Here is a 23,386-nt window from a genome sequence, read left to right as displayed (position 1 = left end):
GCCAGAAGTGGCCACAAACTTGGATACACAAATCACTCAACATCTTAAAACAGCATCTTTGCACCCAGTAAGAGTACTCTATACAATGCAGTTTTACTGAAAGTCACAACCTCCTTCCTTACTTTGTACACATACAGCTAGCTGGTATCCTTTTCCATTCCTAGTCTCTCCAAAGTAGGTATTTCTAACCATGGATGGAACATCTATTTTTCATTAGGAATATTTAGATAGAGTTCTTCAAAAATAATAAATATTAAAACAGGGATGTCTTGGAGATCTCTTCAGAGTTACAGAAAACCACTTTAATGTCATGTTGCCATCACACTGCATCCAGTCCCCTGCCAGTGTAAGAACAGAGTTATGTCAAACTGGCTGATCTGGAAGCTGAAATCTTTGTCATCCATGGGATGAAGGAGCAGTCCAACAGCTCCTCCTCACTGTGGTCATGGCACACTTTGGCCTAGACTAAGGGCATGCAGTCTACCCAAGTTTTGTTTTCTCTCAGAACCTGCCTGGAGTACCAGTTGAGCATCTGCACTTTGGGAACAGACTCTTGTACAGAAAGAGAGATAAAGAAACTACAGTAGAAAATTCTGAGCTTGGGAAGTAGACCTTGCTATGACAGACTGTACGAGACTGGAGACTGTCCGTTCTTGGCTCTCCAAGGATATCATGTCATCTGTCCTAGACTCAGATTTCCTCACTTTTATTGATAATGACAGGCTGTGTTTGAGAAATACAAATCAAATATTGTTATGCACTTAATACATTGTGGGCATTGCAGGCATGAGAAAAGATAAATGCAATTCTGCTTTCTCGGTGCCCTGCACCACTTCCTTACCACATTTATTTAATATGTCATATCTGTAACTACAAGAGACACATGACGAGCTGTAACAAGAAAAATGGAAGAGAAGGATAGGAGGTTTCCTATATTACGAGGCTCATACAAACTCTGCCTGTGCTATTACTCAGGTTCCTCTGCACAATGGAAACCATATGCAAAAGCTCAAGGCACTGTAGGATTCACTAGGAAAAGAAGAAACCAAACGCTCCCACAAACAGAGACTTTGGAATAGCCATAGCATCCTGCCTGTCCACAGTGACTGCCCAGTTACCCACGCAGTGTCAGCGATGCAGATGACATCCTACACACTGTCATATCCTAGGAGATCCCAGTCCAGATGCCTTGACAGATAACCAGGGTGCCCCAAACAGATCTAGTTTGCTAACTCTGTCATGCTGTCTCTTGGAGCTTTTAGAGATCCTCCTTCAGATTATGTGACAGAGCTGTCAGCTAAAAAAGCAGATGGAACAGACAGGCTGGTAAATGCTCCTATACCTCCCAGGGCACTTCCAAACAAAGATGGGGACATGTTGGTAGCCTTCCCAAACCCATATTAATTTCTAGTTCCAGTATCTCCTATGCTATTAGCCACCAAAAACCTAAAAGACAGAGTCCCATTACCTCACAGATGGAAAACATAATTCATAAGGTACACTCCATGTACAGCCTCCCAGTATGCCAGCATATTGTAAGCAAGGCAGCTACAGCACTTCTCCACTTGCACATTATGACTGTAGTTGTACAGTAGATGATACCTCCATGTTTACAGCTGAATAAGAGGCACAAATGTTGCTACATGCAATGCATCTTGATGTATTAGCCACAAAGGAAGAAAATCCTTATCATTCAGTCAGCATCTTCCTTTGTCTTCAGCTCCACAGGTCGCAGGATAAATGAATTCCTAGCTACATTGTGTGGCTAGTAGTGCCATGTGGGAAGAAAGAAAAGTCATTTTCATGGCAAAATAAGAACATGCATTAGCAAATCCAGCCACATGATCAGATATCCTACCAGTTCACATGGGAAACAATGCAAAAAGAGAAATTACTGTCGTTATCTATGACACAGTTCAGGCAAAGTAATACACTGAACCCATGGGTTTTCAGCAGGATGAAACACAACTCCCAACTGAGATTGCCAATGAACAAGCAGACATCCACAAATTCAGCTGAATTCCATCATTTTTCTGATAAAACAATTAGTAACATTTAGAATTCAACAGATCCAACCCGAAGCACATTCATGGTAATACACTGAATGTCTGCTCTCAGGGGGAACACACCACTCCAGAGCTCTGCTCCACCAAACTTTTCACCCTCTCATTTGTTGCCAGTTGATGCAATACTGCTTGTACCTAAACCCAAAAGATTCTAAAATAAATACAAATGAGGGGTGTCAGTCACTCAGGAGACAAGAACTTCCTCCTTTTCTGGATTTACATGTATCCAGGATATGGCAATGATGCTCCCGATAGACTTCCTGCAGGCTGCAATATGATGCAGCATTCCCTAAGCAAGCTGAGACCTGAGTGATTGAACTGAATGAAAGCACAGGTCCTTGCAAACTTTGCAGTTTGGGTTCAGAAAGGAACTGAAGGAAAGAGCCGAGAGTAATCACCTGTCTTACTTTCCCCATCATAGATCAACAGTATCTAACTCAGCAATGTCACCTTCCTCTTTAACAATGACAGAGGAGAGAATTGAAATGCAGATGTAGGAGTTCAAAGAAAAGTAAATTGAGAAACATTAAAAATCCTTCAATGGTGCCTCAACTGATGTAAAAAGAATGTTGCAAAAACCCAGCGATCTCAAAATAAACTGAAATAGAAGCTAATAAAAAATTTCATTTTGGACCAGTGATAGTTTTTCTGCATCTATTCACTGCTTCAAGGCTACAGCTCTTGTCTCATAGGATAATTGTTCCTGACCATTCTTTGACAGTCAAAGAAGAAACAAAACCCTCTTGCTGCCGGCTGATGTTTCAAGCAGGCAACCAATTCACTAATACTGACTGCAATTTTATTTTTTTTTAAATTAAAATTCCAGAGTGCAGAAAACTGTCATGTAGAGAGCAGTACCATGAAACAGTAACTTGAGAACATAATGCAATAGCCAATATCAGCAGTGCTTTGTTGAAGAACCATGAAATACAAGTTGTTTCATTCCTTCATCTCAATCAGAATGTAAAGAAAGATTCTTCAAGCTATGAAGTGTGAGGATAAACAGGCTCATGTCAACAAGGCAAGGTCAAGTCAGTGGAAGGAGAATTCTGTAGTGCCTCACAGCTAGTCCCTTTTGTCACTAGACGTTGCTCAGCATTTGGCTATATACGTTCACATCTTTTTACATGGAAGACTGTAATAGAGATACTTTTATCTCTGCTCAGCTTTTCTACCAGTTGTTTTTAGTTGGCTGTAAGGACTACCAAGCAAGTTGTATATCTGAGCAACTAAGACCATACTGACAGCAACCTCATTTGTAAATTTTCAATTCCTGTGGTAGCAAGCAATGACAGCCTTGTAGGCAACTGTGTTCCACATGAGCCACAGGCTGCAAGTTCTCTTTACTGTCCTAAACTCGTGACATGTTATTGTGCATCACTGCATGTTGTGCTACATATTAATGAATTCACCGTGGTTCTTACATGAAAGATTTATTATGGCAGTGGAGTTTACAGTAGCAATCTGCAAATAGATTTGAGCTCCCTTAGAATGAAAAACTATTACATAAAATGGAAAATGCTCACGTGACTCTTGCTTAGGATCTCTTCAGCTACTGGTTTTCCATCATTAGCCAGAGGGTGGGAAACAGTCAGAGATTCCTGTTCTGCTTTGCCCTTACCTTTGTGTCTTCTCTCATTTGTTCTGATGTCTACACAATTTCCCTACTTTGCTTTCTGTCAGTACCAGCTGCATCAGCATTTTGCCTGTGCCACACTTGTCTCAACAATCTCTGTCTCTCAGGTAGCATCCCACTTGAAATGTTTGGGTTACAGTCACACCCACTGTTCTGCAACACATGGATCCCACAGAAGCAGATTCTCCAAAGTAGAGAGTCTGTGTCTCATTTGTGATACAGCACTCTACTCTTTGTAGAAAAGGATAGTGCCAATTCAAATGCTTTGTTTTATGCCCATGGGTAGCAACAAAAGGACTGTCAATCATTTTAATAGCTCTGGCTTTGGTACTTAAATCAGCTTTCTGTAGTCTGATTACTAGATATGAACAAGGCGGACCATTTCCTTGCTTATTTGACTGATAAACTACATTCAGCTTGTTCATACTGTGGAATTTAAAAAAAAAAGTCATATAAACTACTTCATAAGACTGTGATGATCTGCATAGTTCAGTGATAGTAACAACAATATCTCTCCCATGTTTTACGCAGACACCGATTAGTGACTGTGGAGCTACAGCATAAACCAAAGGTTGCCAAATTTTTCCTTTGAGTAAAAACTCAAGTACATTGAAAAATTACTAACCCTAAAAGCCTTTGCAATGATAAAAAGAACTAGCTCCTCATTGATATCTAGACTAACTGTGCCACAAGATGTGTGCTTTTCACATCACTCCTTTCTAAAGAAAGTTACTGATAACAGAATTCAAATGCAGTAATGCACTGCTATTCTTTGGGCTTGTGGTGTCAGTCCTGGAATCCCCAAGAGTCTCATAAGCATCACTGCTTGCCTAACACTTTGGCAGTGTGGCACCACTTATGAATTTGACTTGCAAGTGCTGGAATTTATCTGTACTGTATTCTGGAATAAAGGAACTTGTAATAGTTCACAGAATGATGAACTGTAACGGATTCACTAACTTCAGCCTACAGAATATTGACTTTCTCTTAATTTGGATCATCTTTTCAAGCCTTTGGAGCACAAATAGAAAATCTCTGATTATAGACAGAAAGTGACCGTCTTTCTGGTGCAGACCATTTTCTGGCAGACATCCAACAACACAGAGCTGTACAGAAAATCCAAACTAGTGTGTGTACCAGAAGCACTAGCTAGTTCCACTTGCATGAGTTTCATCCAAATCAGTACATCTCCTTTCTGGGCTTACAATGAACTTGAACTACTGCACCACCATATCTATGTTGTTACTGGCACCTTTGCACAGCAGTACATTGTGGCATGTGATTACCAATAAGGGTATTCTTCATAAGAGTTCATTCTTCTCTTCCTAGAAGGTGGAGGTCCTTGTGGCCACCAAGATGCAGGCTTATGAACAATATTATGTTGAGAAAAGTTGAAAAACTCGAAATAAGGAAATAGTTTCACAAGCACTTACCAACAGTATGTCTGTCACAACAGCCCAGTTTACAGATAAAAACAGTTCTCCAAATGCAATAAAAATCTGCAAAAAGAAGAAAGCAGTGATTATACATACTGCATTGACCTTCTTTTTTGTGAAGATGAAGGCAGGCTTACTGACTATGCTCATCTATGTAAGAGTTGTTGTACATACCCATCTACTTATAAATTAAACATCTCTGTCTATGCTTAACAAAAACTAACTTTTTCTTAAAAGGAGAAAAGGAACCAGAGAAGGTATGTGGGTTGCTTTGTGTCACAAATCCTCAGCAGAAGAGCCAAAATAGGAAACATATACCACCCTCCCAAATAAACTGTAATGAACTGCTGAACCCAAGAAGAGGAAAGCAGGAGCCTCTGAAGAGAAACATTCAGCACAGGTTTAAAAAGTGCTCAAAGATCTCCCTTTGCTCAGGTTTCCACATGAAACCAATAGAACATCTCTATGCCAGTACAAGTACTCTTAAAGGCTCCTTCAGAGATAACTTCCAAAATGAAATGGACTCCAAGAGACAGGCAGCCTCAAAGCCTTAGTGCCCTGTGGGAATTCCCTAATTCATCACAGATGGAGACCCAGCCATCAGGAAAAGGGGTAGGGCCCCCAGCAGTTCTTACACCTGTGGTCTTAGAAAAGATTAACCCTTTCAGCGAGCCCTTGACATAGATTTGAGCAGGCTATACAGACTAACCAACACTTGAGGAAAACATTAAAGCTATGCTATTAAGCTGGAGCAGTTCTAGAAGGCAGAATCTATTTAGTGACACAGGCCACAAAGTCAGATGGCACCTAGGAAATAAAATCCATTATAACAACAGGTGCCAGCATCTTGTTCAGTAAGGTCTTGGTCAAGATGTTGTATTTTGTTGATGAAAACACAGTCCTAAGAAAGGCACAGTGGCAAACTATCAGATGTTTTCAGAGGGGTAGCTTACATTCTCCTAAGAAGAACCAAAACTACTATAAATCTCCCTATGATACTCCTACCTCCTCTGTGTTTCTTGCCTGTACTGTTCATGTGTTTTCTTCTCCAAACAAGTCTGGAGAAAAAGTTCCTTGAAGTACAGAGTTATTTAGTATAGACCTTTATCCAGACATCTTTTCCTTTAAAATGCTTTCTACAGGTTTTCTAATTTGCAGCTGAATCTATTTCTCCATATATAATTGCTTTTCTCTAAGTTTTATAACAAATATCACTCGTTTCACATACACCTTGCCTATGTCTTAGCTCTTGGATTTATGCATCCCACTGTCAAAGTCTTTCCACTGATACAACCTTGGCAGACCTTGCCCTTGCAAGAAGCAGAATGCAATCATTCTTCTTCAGTTCCATGACTGTTGCAGTAACAGCCTATAGACTGTAGAAACCATGCTACATGCCACTCTTAGGTGGAAGGCGACACACCTTTTACTAGAGAACTTCTGGCCAAACACAAAATGAAACATTAACACGGGTAGCAATATAACACAGTTCAGCTTTTTGCCAGGCCACCTGGCAATATCAAAATATCAAAACTTGCAGCCACCAGCAAATATTAGCCCTTCATTGTCTTATTTCAAGCTAATACTCTGAAATCTCTTGGAAGATCCAAATTCATCAAGGACCTTCCTTTCTTTTTTCCCCTGATTTCATACAAATAAACTTTAAATGTCCTATTGCTTAACTTAGAATTGCAGCCTGTGAAGTGGTCAAAGCAGTACTCACAGAGGAATTATAGGCAAATGCAGAAGTGCAGTTGAATCCTGCTATACAGCGATAATGGCATGAACTTTTGTAACTTCTGTCAGTTGTGCTATAGCTAGCAAGAGATAGTGCACATTAAAGTGAAACAGGAAGGAGACAAAGAACAAAGAGTTTTATTTAAATCCTGGCTTATACTTCAGATATAACAAGATGCAAATACAACAGTTAGAGCAGAGTGTTCTGGAAGTCGGAACTTCCAAACTGTTCCTACATATCATCAACGGAATAGATGACTACCTGCCTTTATACATCAAATGAGAGATTGCTCTATCTGCCTTATAGGAATCTTGTAATGTTTAGCACTTTTAAAGTGTTGTTTCCAGTTTTTCTTTCTCTTCATGCTCTTTCCAAGTTATTTAGTTTCTATAAGCCCCTAAGAACAACAGCATCTCATGCCTAGTGCAAGAAAAGAAAGTAAAATTCATCTTTAGGAAACAAGTTATGCTCTCAACCTAGAGTTTGAAGGCATAGAAATTGATGAAAAATTATCCATGATAAGAAAATGTCATACTCAGTGGCTAAGGCCTCATATTCCATAGAGTAAGTATTTCACACAGAATTGTGTTAACATTAGAGACATAACTTTGTTAGCTTTTCTTTTATTTCCTAAGGTCTTGTGTGGATTGCAGTTGTAGGATCACCAGAAAAATTTAACCCAGACATATTTGGAAGGTAATAAATTATTCTATGGATTTTATCAAGGTATTCTGTCTAAAACCAATATCAATTTTATACTTTCTCATGCAGAATAAATGCAATATGGTTGAATAGCTGGCATACTAAGCCATCCAATTGCAGAACAACTGCAATCAATAAAGAGGAGAGAGTTGTATGATCTTTTCCCAAAACAGGTGGAGACATCCTGGAAGTGCTGTACTTAGGGAGAAGGGCTGAGGATGGCAGGAAAACAATAGAGCAATGCTCTATTTAAAGTGTATGCTTCTGTTGCTACCATCTCTCAATATTCTTCACACTGTCTCAAGTTCTCATTTTAAATTAATATAGAAAAGGTTTCCATTAAATTTGTGCAATCATGTTTGTGGCATACCCGTTCTAATCTGCTAAGTGTACCTAGAAAAGAGTGAAACGTCGTATTTTATTGCTGTCACCTTCTCCAGGATCCCCAGCTTTTTTAACAGACAACACTTAAAGTTGGTCTCCAAAGGATAAAACCAGAATAACACCCCAAATTTTAAGGGGATTTTGCATTGTAGATGACTTTTTACATTCATACCTAAAGCTAATATGAAGACAATTAGATTGTAATCAGTGTCAGTGCCAAACACACATTCTGCTTTTAAACAGTCACATGCGTCAACAACAAAATAGGGAATCAGTATGGCTGCACCATATGTGATCAATGATTTCCATCTTTTTGAAAAGAACCACACCAGGCAGGTGTATCAGAGACAAGAGCTGCAGAATGCCTCCTTCAAAGGCAAGTTACAGGTCAAGACTGCATCCTGATACAGCATTATCATCAAAGATAAGTCTGGTTAGATCCAAGTTACCGCAACACCAAATATTGTCCAAGGTTCCCAGTCACAGGGTTCAGTCATGACTTTCCAAAGACCCTGCTGCACTGCAGAGAGCACACATATTTCATCTTGTTTTGGAGACAGGAACAGATTTAGACAGAGCCTGCTCCAAGATAGCAAAGCCAGGTCATTTTTCTCTGTCTTTTTAAAGGTAGTCTTTGAAATCAAGAACTGGATGTCCAGAAAGAGAAGTCTCATTACATTTCAGTTCACCTACCCCAACAGAAACCTTGGAAGTCCAGCCATATTTCCAGGTTATCTTGAGAATTCTTGTGCTTTGAAACATTTCTTCCAGCTTTAGCCATAACTGATTAAACCTGTCTTGTTCCCTTTCATTATCCACTCAAGGCAGTGGAAAGCACCATACAGAAATTACTATAATTGCACATTGATGCATGTATGCTTTTTTGCTTCAGTAACTTCCGCACTGTGGAGTGATGGAGACAGGTTTGCTAACATCAGTGTGCCTGAGTAGACAGTGACTGGAAAGCCAGTTTCCTGCTAGTGTCCTACACAAATGGAAGATTTGTTTCAGTGGGACCTTCAAATTAGATGCACCAGGTGGCACGCCACTCCAATTCTCATACCAGTATGTCTAGTGTCAGATCTTGTTTAGAAAGCAAGGAGAGGCACGGCTGGTGCCAGAGAAGGCAATAGTTAAGCAGCTGCAGTGGTGAAAGTACTAGAAGAATCAGGTGCTTAGATTACGTACAATTTATTACCACTGCACATTGTTGACATTACATGTTGGAACACCTGAATCAAACACATCAAACAAAAGACAAAATGGCAAGTCTCTGGTTAAAAGACCAACTGGTCTGCCCATGGGAAGAAAGTTAAAGAACACAGTTACCCCAGTTCAGAATTTCCTCCCAGATAACACACTGCTAGAAAACAGAATGCTGTTTGCAAGAAGAGAAAGATTTTAAACAAATTTCTTTTTATCAGTCCTAATAAAAGGTGTATTTTGGTAATTCAAAACCAATATATTGATTCATTCATCTAACACAGACTGGCAAGTGAAAGTGTTGTTCTCCATCTTTAATGACAAAAAAAGAACTGAAGAACATACTCAGAGCAGGACTATGTGGTAACCTGAGAAGCAGAAAAAGAAAATGGCTAATTCTTTTGGCACTCAGATCTCCACTCTTGAATCTAAAAATAATCTTCGATTTCACATTTTGCTTTGTGTACACACACTCAGACATGCAAATCCATTTGTTTTTCCCCTTGGTGTAAAGGTGTTTTTCCACAGGAATACACATTCCTGAGGAGTCAAAAGGAAAACCTCTTTGAATAAGTGTTATTCTTAGAAGAAAAAAAAACTGCAAAAGTACCCTTTTGCAGAGAACTGTTGATTACTGTAATTAACTTTACTTGAATCCTCTTACTTATGTTAATCATGGTAATTGTGGCTATGGAGTCACAGGAAAAATCTTGAAGTCTTTCCCTAGCTGTTAGCAGATTATAGTTAAAATAAGGTTTACATTCAGTTCTCTCTCACAGGGAGTTTTTGGAACTATTCATCATTCCTAGTAAGTTTCTGATTTTCTGTTTACTGAGAACAGAATTTAAGTGATTTATACTTCAGTTTGCATTGCCAAAAGCTTGACTTTGAAGATCAGCTAGTGATTTGGGGCTTTGAAGGTGATGGCTAAATTATTCTTAGCAAGAACTGTGCATATTGTACAGTCACAACCACACCAATCTTTAAGTATTCAGAGAGCAAAAATAAATAAGAATACTAAATTAGTCACATAGCATTAAAAATTAACATAAGATTCAGCCTTTCTTTAACTACATTTTTGGATGAGGGACACTCTAACTTCATGCAGCTAACTACATAGGCTTACTATTCTCTTCTTCAGTGTGGGTGGACTCTATAGGTCCTGAGGTCCAATTTATAATGTTCTGACTGACTGCTTTTTTTACTGGGCCAAGTAATGCACAATGCGAGTCTCACAGGACAGACCGCAGCTGCAGGCAGTATTAGAGCAACATGCACAGTGCTTAGGTGGCAGACCACCTTGTCACCAGTCACTGAAACCTCTTAATGGTCTAGAAGATTCCAGAGAATTCTGCAAAAGCCACCGCTGTCCTCCTCCTCCTCCTTCCCTATCTCCCCAGGATCCCAGAAGACATTTTTCTAATGATAGACAGATTGGCACTTACAAAAGTGGAAAGGATGTTCGTCTGGGCCACCATCAGAGCTATGTAGAGACACAGAGCAGAAACGAACATGCTTGTGGCACAGATCAGAGGATCAGCTTTGTTGTTTATCTTCCTTAATCTTCTTGCAGCTTCTGCCCCAGTAATGACACCCAAGATTCCTGTCCCAATGGTGATGCCTCCAAATATTAGGCTGGTGACAAAGCAAAGGATTCAGTTGAGCATAGTAAGACCATACTGTGGAAAAAAATTGGTGTTAGCTTATACCTTTAGTTTCAGAGGAATCTTTAATAGGGAACCTGAATTTTATTCCACTTGATCTAACCCTCCCACTCCTCCTAAATGGATTTAATCCCAAACCTCAGTTGAAGCTATGCCTCTGCAACTGAGGCTCTATCCTGTGGAGCAGGTATTTTCTCATTTAAAGAGCAGGTGTTATGCACCCAGGCTCAAGAAGGATTCTTCTCAGTATGACCTGGCTTGGACATCCAGTGATTTAGAGAAGATACAGTCATCTAGGTTACCCTGTGAACCAATCTACACAGTCATCCCTAAAACACGGACAGAATAACTCTGCATCACAATCTGCTGTCTTGGAAGAAATCCTATCACATGGAATAACATACATCTAAACTATAACCCTCTAGTTAGCACAGCTGAGATAAGGCACTTCTCTGGCTATGGGAAACATGCACCACTTCCCAAAAGAGTTCAAAGAATACTGAATAGCTAACTACAGGGAGGTCCATGTAGTATTTTCTGAACACAGAATTTCAAATGCCACTCAGCTTTGTGTGTCTGCAAATGCAAGTGTGTTCTCCAGGAATGACAAGTTCACGTTTTAAAAGTATGTGTTTGAATAGCTTAGAAGATTCAGCTTCCAAAGAGACTTCCATATAAGCTTTTCTCTCTGTCCCAAATGAGATCCTAATGACAAAGCAAGTCTCTTGCAACAAGATGAGTGGTGCCACTGATTGTTTAACGCATCATAATTCTCCTGAGGCAAACAGGGACAGGAGCATTGTGTTCTGAGCACAAGTGCTTCTAAATATTTCAGAGTGCTATATGGTGAGTTCTTTACATTTTCCTAAGCTTCCTCTGACTGCAAAGCAAAGTAACCAGCTAGGATATGATCTATTCCTTTAAACTATAGTGCATCTGCTTTTAGATTTCTTTCTGGCTTATTAGGAAGAACTCAATAATTCTATAAGAAAAAAAAGAAGTATTGCTATATAAGATAATAAACTTGAAGCATATTTGTACTCTCCCTGTAAGTTCTTCAGGATTCTGATCCATCACTCACTACAGCTTGATAGTGGCAATATAGATTGTCAATAGGCAGAATAACTATCTTAGAGATTTATCTGGGAGAGGCAAGTTCCGAGGTGACATTAGTTAGATGACATCGAAGCATTCATGGAATTGTGTTTAGAAGATTCATGTGTTGTAAACTGCAGCTGAAATAAACCTACAGCTGGAAGAAAAGGGAACAGCCAAAACTAAATCCAAGCACAGTTCAACTGACAGGGAGTAGGAAAGTACAGAAGCCTAGTCCTAGGGAAAGGCTGCTATGGGATCTTTTAGGGTCTGAGAATGTTCACTTATCTGTCTGATCTGTTTGAAAGTGTCTGCACAAAGACCTGAATAAAAACTTTATACTTCCTATTTATTTACTTTGAAAGAATTGAGACCTGAGTCAGCTGTGGTGCCATTTGAATTTGTGTTTCCAGGGAATCTAAGTGACACAACCCTGATCCTTAAACAAAGCCTGCAACTGCTGAACAGGCAGAAGGGAAAAACGTCCTTAAAGTATCCCTGGGCAGGTCTGGGAATGTGCAGCTTAGTTCTTCCAGCACCATCAGCTACAGGTCTGACATGGTTGTTTATATTATGTTTTTTACATCCTCCTGGACTAACAGTCTAAAACTGGCCTTATGCTGCTTCTGGCACGAGCTTATGCCAAGGTTATTTTTAAAGCATCCTGTAAGAAGCAGTACATGAGGTTAAACTATCAGGTGCTCCATTTTACTTCCCCAAAGACCATGTCTGCTCTAGCAACACTACTGTGGAATAATAATTCAGGTGGATTAGAAAACAAAACATAGGCTAACACCTTCAGCTTAATACAGGAAGTATTTAAACTGTATCTGTTAACAGATACAGCTGAACAACTGTTCAGCTTCCCTTCTCTGCCTACCCTGAGCCAGACTCCTGAGTTCACTCCATTCCTCTGCGTTATTCGCTATTAAGTAATGTGCCAATGGTGGCATCCATGGAAGGACAATTGCATTTCCCATTGAAGTACTTGTGGATGACTATTCAGTCTACCCAGTAACACTACAACTCAGAGACCACTTTTGAGTTGACTTGGTTATTCCATTGCAGAAAAGCAAAAAAACCCAATTACCAGAGGACACACCCAAGATATGATTACGGCTTTTCCCTTTAATTGTCTTTACCTGGAAAGACAATGTAGTAAGCAGTTAGTTCATGGAAATCCACCGTGAAGGCAGAGACGGAAACCAGATTTGGGATTCCTCCAGAAGAAAGGTAGGGACACTTGTATGGAGGCCACTGGAGGGAGTCAGTACATAGAAGTGTCCCAGTGGTCACTGTTATTGAAGGTAGCCATGAAGACTCAAGAGGAACACTGAATACATTTTTCTATTCTGGATAACACACCATAAGGAAAAAAATTCTCTTCCTAGCTGTGGAAAAGTGATCTCCAAAAAGTTGTATTATGATTATTTCAGGGTCCTCTCCTGTTGTAAATTCCCCTTGTCCATCCAACATTTCATACTTACTCATGAATCTTTATTGGTCTGGACAGCCTCTGTAAGTGGAGCTCTGCTGGCAGTTTCTCATAAGACCAAATTATCCTGTTTTGATGTAATGATATGATACTAGATCAAATGCATCAAGCTTGCTTTATGCTGGGAGTCACAATGATCTGGCCAACGTGGCAGGAGTTTTAAAAACAGACTAACAAGAAGGTAATAGAATCTAAACATAATTAAATGGGTACTTAAGTAGCTTGGGGTACACAGTCAATTGTCAACTGAAGTCCCCTTGCTAAAGCTGCTCCTTTCCCTGCAAGTGTTCCTGTTACTGCTTCTTTCCACTTTACTTAAATAGGACTGGCAGCATCATTCCAGTTAACTGAGTGATTATAAACAAACAAACAAATAGGAGTGTCTCAGCATACCTGGAAGCAACTTAGTCTAACATACACACCCAACTGCCTTCACAAGAAGCGTTTGCCGTCACACCCTACCTTCTGCCTTTAGAAGCAAACTGTGACTTAGCACTGTGCAGTGTTTCCAAGTGTGTTTCCACAGCGTGCACACCTCACCTGTTAGATGAATTGCATGATTCTTGGAGGCATGGTGATACAATGCCCTGGACAACCTGAGCCCTGTAAAGAAACAGCGGTACCCACATTCCCAGGGCTCCAGTAACGAAGGCCATGGCAGTCAGACCCAGCGAGGACCAGACAAAACTCCAACTGAAAGTTAAAAGAAAGAAATGAGAGATCCTAGAAAGAATGGGGTGTGAGGAAAAAGGGAAAGCCTACCTGCAATATCGAGGATTTCAAGCAATAACAGTTCATTCAGACATGTTATAATGAAAATGTGCTCCCTTGAAGACAGGAATTTTGATGAGGCTTTATCTATGAACTTCAACAGTAAAGTACTAATTAGACCAAAGAGTATGACCTGATTTCATGTTAAATCCCAGTCCTGGTCTCTTGCATATTCAATTGCCAACTTTTGCTAAAATAATTGCTGTGAAATTTTTGATAGCAGAACTACAACAATAGAGAGTGGGCAAGAATTTAATGGCTTAGAAGCTGAATGAAAGTGTTCTATGTGCAAGTCTAAATGCCTCAGGATGGTTTTACATTGTTTGTGTAACCAGTATAAATGAGAGTAACAGCTGGGTCTTTCAAACTGTTAAGATGCAGTGGCTGAAGCACTCCTTAACTCTACCTGAGTAAGTAAAAATAGACTCTCAGTCTGCACAGACAATTTTCAGACAAAAGGAGAAGCATTTTAAAAAAATGTCCAAATCTTGGTCTCCTTCCTGCCCTATTCTAAGAGAAAATTAAATTTTTTACTGGTCTCTTTCTAGTTAATAGTTTAGGAGAAAGGCCCCTTTGAGGTCAATAGGGAGGTATGCAATATTAAGACTAAATAAAAGTGCTGCAGATGACCAGGTGACCACCAGACTAGAGGATTTGTTAAGATATGAACCTAATTCTTCACTTTCTAAAGATAAAGGGCTCTTGGACTTGATATAAAAGTGGAACCACCTGGTTTTTTTTAAATCTATTTTTACAACATTGCTGGAAGTTGTAAGGAACATCTTTGTAGGAAAGCAACATTGACGTTAGTCAGGAAGGTTCATTTTTTATTCACTTCAGACTGTACTGCCTACAAATTGTGATCCAACAAACTGCATCTCTAATGTACTTGCTGTTCTGGACGCAAATAGGATGCAAATCTAACCGTCAACTAGAAAATGCTGGATCCTCTAGAAGAGGAAGACTCCAAAGACAGACAAGATCCCAGGAAAGCAAGAGGGGCTTGTCTTTAACTAAAAGCATTTGATCGGGACCCCGGGGAAGCAGCCTGCGGGCACAGGCCGTGCGGAGCCGGGTCTGGCGCAGCTGCACAGCGGCACCTGCTGTTCTCCAGCCGGATCCATCTCTTCCCCCCCAGCCCCCGGCAAGGGCTTTCACGGCCTGCAGGCTAACAGGAGTGAGAAACCTGCTGCAGTCAGTATTCTACTGCGTCCTGCAGGTCAGCTGGTGTTGACTTTAATTTTTGTGTGGTTAAAAGGAAGGGGTCATCTGCCAGCCAACAGGTTAGCTGGTCAAAACACACGTACGATTACTTTATAAACCATATTGGGGTCCTACAGACTCTGACCTCTTGTATCAGAGGCATAGCAGGCTCACAAATACCATATAAAGACTGCCTGAGACATGCTGATCCAGCCTTCCTCAGGCACTAAGAATTACAAATAAAGTTACACCTGCAAAATATGCATTTTTACCAATCTAGCTTACCCTACATGTTAAAGCCAGAGGGAAGGGGAAACTTAGTAGAAAGTAGAGTTGGATTTAAATAGGAGCACACTGCCATCATAACTTTGCTTCCTTCCCCCTCCTCAAAATGAGAGGATAGCAGAAGCAAAGAAATTTTTAATCCCTTGTGTAGCATTCCTGTAAAAGAGTGGAAAAAAGATTTTTATTAAAGGTGTTTCAATCATCTTGTATACAGCATGTGATACAAAGAAGCTGAGCGGGATTTGATGGCCATATTTCTAATAACGGAATGGTCGTTCTGCAATGGAGGGAACCTTTGTTGCTAAAATCACTTACTTCTTGGCAAGTGATATGACATCTTGACACCAAGTAGTCTTGGCAGTTCTCTGTACACCTGGTTTCTCAGCTGCTACTCGTATTGTGCCAGAGATGCTCAGTGCTCTGTGGGCTGCTGTCCTTCTCTGGATCCTGCGAGGGACCAGTAGAATCAGAAGAACCAGTGCTAGACCTCCCATGCAAGGAGTTATCTGTAGACACAAGGCTGGTTAGATCAAGGATACTTCTTTTCTTATAGTGAAAACTCCACAGCAATTCAAATTCAGTGTTAGAATTACATATCGGAAAATTGCAGATATGTTCAGAAATAGATGTGACTTGCTGTTTGTAGGTCATATTTGTAAAGAAGAAGAGTGACTTTGGTGATTTATGGTGACTTTGGAGGAAAGATAATAGATCCTCCCTCCCCATCATACAGATACATGATTGCTCCCTCTGATTTTGGAGAAAAACATGTGAAGAAAGAAAATTGTACTGTAGTACTCTGACCACAAATGGAAGAATCACTGATGCAGTCATCAGTGTTATCTGAATAACATCAGACTGTTATTCCAGTAAACATTCTTCCCCACTCATCCTGTACTTGCTAGTTAATTTTATAGATAAGTTAGGAGAATCTGACAAAGTACTTCTAAAGCACTAGGTACTCAGCATGGAGAGTCATCATGATGATATGCCCAGAACAGAGGAGGTTTTTTCTTGAAACCCTCAAATAATACAAGTTGTTCCCAACAGCATTTCAGAAAACAAACTCTCCTTATTGTCCTGAAAAACTATACTGGTGCTACCGGTATAATGATCATTTTACCTTCAGTTTCCTCTGTTTGAGGAGGTCTTGGTGCACTGACAACCATTCCAAGTGTGTCCTCAGGTAAGAGGAACATCAGCACCTGCCCTGGCTGCTGTACAATTTCACCTATGCCTGCTTTCATTCTGCAAGAGCTAGGCATAAATCTTCCACTTGTCCTGCAGGAAGAGTTCTCTTAAACATCAAGTTCATAACCAGTCAGACAGTAGAAAGTCCTTCCACTGCTCTCCTCTTTTAACACAATGAACGTAAGTAGTCTAAACCCCACTGATGATTCTGATTTTACAGTGAATGGTTCAGCCCCGTGAGTGAAAGTGAATAACTCACCCTGAATGCCCAGTGCCAGTCACCTGTGACATCTGCCATGCCGGCTGCTAGGACATAACCAAGACCACTGTAAGCAACAGAAAGGAATAATCAGTAGGCACCAATGAATTTTTGCTGGCTGAAATGACATGTCTTGCCAGCTAAGGAGAGCACAGAGAACTATTCTGTCATAGTTTTCAAAATGGATAAACAGAAACAATCCTTATGGTCTATGGTAGTCTACTTGGCAGCCAGTATTAAAAAGAGATTCTAACCTCCTCAGAACGAACTTGAGATGGTGGCAATAATGTCCCAGATTCCCCTTGGAATACATATTCTGTAGAATGACACTGCAAACACGGATCAGACAGCCCATAAAGCAGTTTATTATTCACTTTTTTCTGTGCTAGCCACATGAATTAAGCCCTGCAGGAATTCCTTTAGTTATAGTCTGCCTTCTGGGCTCAGCCTTGGTTGCCTGCTCTAATAAAGAGTATGCCTCTGAACCACTTAAAAAGCCCTTCTCCACTTCTTCTTCAGATACAATGTCAATTAACTAAAAGAGGAGAGGGAAGTGCCAATTCTTCCTTGGGAGATATTTAATGGAGGGTTCTTGAAAAATTTGTCAAGTGAACAAATATCTGAAAGCTTTTGTCTTCCAAAATCCAGAAATAAATTACCTACCCCATGCACATATTTCTTTTAGAATTGTTTCAGTATTTTATTCAAAGCCTACCAGTTCTCAGAGTTTAGATTCTCCCTAAAAAATACTGGGGGGGAAAAAGCAAATTTTTCTTGAAGGTAAATACAGAAATAAGCCTAACCAGCTCTATTTAAACATTCTAAGCAAGTGACAAATCCTTTTGCAAGAGCCAATGCAGATACACATCAAAATATGTCTAATCAAGGCTCAGGGTATGTTGAATTGCAGGCATGGTCAGACAGAATTTCAAAAGGCATATCAGTTACTAGCAGGAAAACCAACCTTCCCACTGGAATGAAGATATAGAAGATAGATAACATTGTGGTCCTTCTTCCTTCTTCAAACAAGTCTGCAATGATGGTAGGTGCTATTGTGGAATAACTGGCCGTGCCAATGCCAACTAGTCCTCGTGAAAGAAAGAATATCCAGTAATACTGCAGGCAAAAGACATATTATAGTCCAAAAAAGCCCATGCAAGAAAGAAAGCTTACTATTAAAGGGGGGCATTTTAGCGGATCAAATGTATCAGAGGAAATAAGAATTCAACCGCCTTTTGCATAGGTCTGTATTCCCTCCACTCGCACCTGCTTCCCTCCCACCCCACTGCTGTGCTTTCTACTTTCTGCACAATAGTGACTTAGAGTGACACCCAGAGGGAATTACAGGATAGGGTCGCTAGACCACAAGCTTGCCGAACAAGCTGCTACACTGTAAGGTCATAATCAACAAACATTCAGGACAAAAATAAGATCCCATCAATTGCAACAGTAATGTGTGAGTTCTCCATTGCCTAGGCTGGACTCCACCATCCCATAAAGCATTCCTGCACAAAGTCCATTTAGTCCAGGCTTGGGGAGTGAGTGCTGATAGCTTTTCCAAATGTGATCAGAGAAGGACTCTATCAACTCCTGCAAGACATATGCAGATTATTTTCATAGTACCTTCTAAAAAAGCAACATACCAATTCACTGATGAATGAACTACCTAATGTTACACCAGACCAGAAGAAAATACCAGCTCCAAGGATGATTTTCCTATTGTACCGGTCCCCGAGGTATCCAAAGATGGGGGCAGCCAGCATGTAACACAAGATGAAGACTGGAAATCCAAGAAGGCAAAGGCAATATTGGTCAAATTATTTTTATCATATGTACTCCTCACCCCTCAGACAAACTCAGGTTATATTTTAAGGCAGGCTGTTTGTAGAACTGGTAGGTAGACTGATATTTAGAAAAAGATAAATGCAGATTTAAAAAAAAAACCTATATGAAAACAAAACGTGTGAATTGCTCAAGTTCTGTATTTCTGGAGAAATTCCTTCATCTTTTGTAATTCACATGCTGTAGGATTTTTGAAGGACTCAACTCCAGTCTTCCCTGGACTTCCCTTTCAGTTTTGCATCATAGCCTGCCCACAAGTGGAACTGAGCAATACCACACACTAGAAGAAATAAGTAACTAGACTGTCTTTTAGGAACAGATCACATAGATGCAAGGCAAAGTAAATGATCTGCACTTAAGAGATTTTATTACCTGTTTGCAGTAGACCTGTATCCCCATCGCTAAGCTCAAAGGATTTCTGTAAATCTAACAGGATCCCTGCAAAAGAGTCAAAACACTGAATGACAGCAAAGTACCCTGCTCATTTCTTGTAATTCTGTTCATTTGCCAACTCAAAGATTTGTTTCACGAACAGAGTTTGCAAGAACTGCAGCCCATTTATCTCACTAGTTTCCATGTAAACCATTACTCTACCACAAGCACAGATACAGAGAGAATTAAAAATTCTTATCTCTACAGATAAAATTCATGATCTTCCATTACATAGGTCTTATAAGAGTCAGTTTACCCACTATTTCAATCTCAACTGTTCTGTTTCTTTCACACCATTAGTACGTAGGCACATAAAAGTTGACAGTTCAAAGTTTAATGGAAACAATGTGGAACAAAACAGTGGCAAAATTTTGCAGCGAGGAGATTGCTATCTTCATACAGCTAATCCTAAAATTGTCTTAATGACCTTAAAATGTTAAGATGAATTGAAATTCCTTCTGTTAAGAATAACTGTCAATATTTTCAGTATATACAGTATTCAAATTAGTCATGTTGGATTTTTCAGGATGCAAATGGCTATGGTTTTCATTAGCCAATGGTAGCTAAATCAGCCCATAGCCAGGGAAATACTACTATAGTTCAGAACATGGTTCTGATTGTGTAATTCTGTTCATATTTCCATGACTATTTTGCAGAGATATAGATAACGCATATTTACAAATTAACATTTTTAGTGGTGACAATGACAGACAAACTTCATCAAAAAGTGATCATTATTTGTGATTTCTAACCATTCAATAGCTGTGGAAAAAGGTTAGAAGAGTTGTCAAAAAGTGTGGAAGAAAGTCATAAAAGCAACAAACTGAGGGAAGATCCACGGATCTGGTACCTCACGGATGCATGAATGTTGTTGAGACAAAAAGGTCATTTTCATCTCTACATCATGCCAAGGCTGCAGATCTACCATCTCACCTATCTTGCATTTCTGCATTATATTCCTGAAAAAAAAAATTAAAAATAGCAGAAGATACTGCTTTGACTAAACATACCTTTACTCTGATATTGAAAGATATAAATTAAAAAATAAATTTCTTTTTCATGCAGCTTTAGTTTTGCCAAAATAGTCAAAATCAAAACATTATTAAGAGGATGAAGCCACCACTTAAGAAAACAAGTCCTGTGTAAATTGTTTGCTATGTTCACAGAAGTTGATCTGCAGTAGAATGGAGCTCAGGGTGAAGTTAGCAAGGGATACCTATTCCACTCCTATAGTGTATTTTACATGTTATGCCATATACTATGCTGCTGCAGCCACTTAAAAGCATTCTTGAGCCAGCTAGTTTAAAGTTAAATCCACGCTCTCCCACAGTCCCAGTGGCTGTAGCATAATCAGTCTCCTCACTGTTTACTGATGTGACTTGGAAGTCAGTGTAGATCAAGGTCTAGCCTACCAGCAGCACCAGTTTTATAGCTGTTTCTCAAGGACTCTTGAACATATTCTGCATTTAGAGTTTTCCTAATGGTCTCAGAAGTTTTAGTCAGTGACTTCATTCAAACATTTTGCATCATTAAAACAGGACAATCAATTGTATCTATTCTTTCTGGTAGCCGATTATCAACACACAGAAATACTGTATTACAGGAACTTCAGTTTTGAGCTAATAGAGTATTTAGAACAAATCACAGCTAACACAAGACTTGAACTGAACCACAACTTCATCTCAAACTAACTTTCACACCGAGCAGCATTAAAATGTTATCCCCTCCACATAACTGAAATAACTGGCCTGACCAGTTACTGGCAAATAACAAAGCATTGATCTGAACAGCTTGGAACAGGGTAACAGATCAGAGGGGGAAAAGTCTGCATGATCACCATTTTTGAAAAACTAAAGACTCAATTGCAGCAGACAATTAAGTTGAAGAGGTTGTTTTCTGCGTGAAGATTGATGCAAACTCTGTCAAAGCCTGTGAGCAAAACTGCCCGGAAACCACAGCTTTGTAACTGCCACCAGCTTACTTTTAAACAAATACTTAAGCCTCCCCTTCTTAGCTTTCCTGTTGACTTATATTTAACAATATGTTCATACATATGGACAGCCAAACTCAAAAGTACTGATGCAAGAATTCTGCAATACAGCTGAATTCCAGCAGATTAACTGTATATTGCTGTGGTATAAACTGCAATTTACAGATTTCACCCATGGCCCAAGAGGTCATAGAGCTACCTAAAAAGTGTTTTAGTCATATATTGTAATTAAAGTAGACGTTTGGTATTTCAAAGACCTGGACACTATCCCCACCTCTGCTCTTGAATTCTTACATGTCCCTGAAGGTACCTCACTCACAAGAAACTGAGCATGTTAACAAGTAGGCAAGCTTTACTTCACAGGCCTTCTTGAAAATTTTAAGGTCTTAGCATGTACAGGAGCCAAAGAATAGTTCAAAGCCTGGAATGAGTCAAATGACTGCTTGCTGTTCCAAGTGCATACCCTCCAAGCATCCCAGTTCTTGCTCAAAGATATTTTCACCCTCTCCTGTCCCCTGCCCTTCTCCGGGGAAAGTTACTTGACAATAGAACTCATACATTGAAGTTTTTCACTAACAGTCTTGCAGTATCATTCAGCGTGCACTCCTACTTGTTTCCTTCCCTCTTATACGTGTGGTTAAGAAGTATTCAAAAGAAAAAAGCTTAAACTCCTAAACCTACTAGCCTCTCAATTTTTAAAGATACTGACTGAACGTCTTAAACTTCTGAATGGTCTAAGTAGTAAAAATAATTAATTAGTGTACTGTCACTAGATATTAATTCAAATTTAACAATATATCCTTTGGGTTTTTTCAAGGTTTTAAAACATTTATGATATCCAGGCCACTCAGAACTAAAATATAGCAAGCTCACAACAAGTGTTTCCTCCTAATTTATAAATCAGGTCCCTGGAAGCATGGTAGATGCTTAGGAGTGATGCTAAACAGAAGAATTTACACAGACCACAGTTTACATGGGAGGAAAAAATATACATTTCCCACCAGTTTACTAGAAGCAATGCTTTGCTCTTCGTGGCTAGGTAAAGAAAAAAATTTAAATATCACATTTTGGAAGAAAGCTATCTTTTATTAGAAAACAAGTGTAAATTTGGTAGGTGATGGTTAAGGAAGTGGGTCTCTGTTCTCTTTACACAATCATGTTACACTCTTCATTGCAGAAATCACACAATTTCCAGCAGATCATGAGGAAGTTAAGCCTCCCCTAAACAAACTTGCACAAAGATAACGTAATTTTTATACTTTTAATGGGGGGGATGGCATCACCATTCTTCAGATAAAGGAATGTCATATCTAATCTACTAGATCCAAAGAAGGCCTGGTAAGCTGCTGTATACAATAAAGGGAAGCTTCTTAGTCAAATCTCTGTAGACTCCAGACACAAAAATAGACTAGTTGCTCTGTATGCTAAAGTCTGTTTATAAGACCCTTAGATCTAAAAATATGAATCTTAAGCATTTAACAGATGTGATTTTTATAAACAGTCTACTAAACATTAATAACTAATACATCATTTATTAGTATTTCAAGATTTATAATTGGAAGTTTCTTTAAGAGTATGGCCAATAGGCTAAAGCAGATAAGTGAGAAAAATTAAAAAGACATAACGGATATCCTTACTTTAGAAAACATTTGTAACTACAGAGTAAGTAGACCTGTTGAGAACTTAAATTTCTTTTTCCTTAGAAGAAGAAAATAGGCTCTCACCTGGTACAATGAACCAATCCATGAAATTTATTAAATTCGCGTAGCACAGCACAGCAGCTATCAGGTAATCTCTCTTTGCTGGATCATTCCTTGACACAGGCACAAATGGACCTTGTCTCACATGTGTTGCAGTAGCTCCATAATTCTGCTCCTCAGGAGGCGGCTGGGGCTGCAAGTCTGTGTTTTCATGCACACTGGGGTTTTGCATGTTTCCCAGTGCAGAAAGTCCCCATATATTATAAAGTGTTTCCTTAGCACACCAAGCTACAA

At 39.5% G+C, this 23,386-nt stretch overlaps 1 protein-coding gene across 2 annotated transcripts in view; it reads right to left on the bottom strand.

Moving 5' to 3' along the window:
• Positions 1 to 23,386, bottom strand: part of LOC104317607 (protein spinster homolog 3) — a 31,064-nt gene extending 7,678 nt beyond the window's left edge. For both annotated transcript variants that reach the window (XM_009918503.2, XM_009918504.2), the window contains exons 1-9: positions 23,117 to 23,386; positions 19,343 to 19,408; positions 18,772 to 18,908; positions 18,093 to 18,244; positions 17,129 to 17,195; positions 15,994 to 16,184; positions 13,960 to 14,112; positions 10,611 to 10,800; positions 5,136 to 5,201 (exon numbers count right to left, since the gene is read on the bottom strand). In XM_009918503.2, coding sequence (XP_009916805.1) covers positions 5,136 to 5,201; positions 10,611 to 10,800; positions 13,960 to 14,112; positions 15,994 to 16,184; positions 17,129 to 17,195; positions 18,093 to 18,244; positions 18,772 to 18,908; positions 19,343 to 19,408; positions 23,117 to 23,324 — 1,230 coding nt within the window. In that variant the 5' untranslated portion in view covers positions 23,325 to 23,386. The remainder of the gene's footprint in view (positions 1 to 5,135; positions 5,202 to 10,610; positions 10,801 to 13,959; positions 14,113 to 15,993; positions 16,185 to 17,128; positions 17,196 to 18,092; positions 18,245 to 18,771; positions 18,909 to 19,342; positions 19,409 to 23,116) is intronic.

The sequence above is a fragment of the Haliaeetus albicilla genome, chromosome 9 (genome assembly GCF_947461875.1).
Source record: "Haliaeetus albicilla chromosome 9, bHalAlb1.1, whole genome shotgun sequence".
NCBI classification, from domain to species: Eukaryota; Metazoa; Chordata; class Aves; order Accipitriformes; family Accipitridae; genus Haliaeetus; species Haliaeetus albicilla.
Note: the sequence above shows the minus strand (reverse complement) of the source record. Positions and strands in the feature narration are given on the sequence as shown.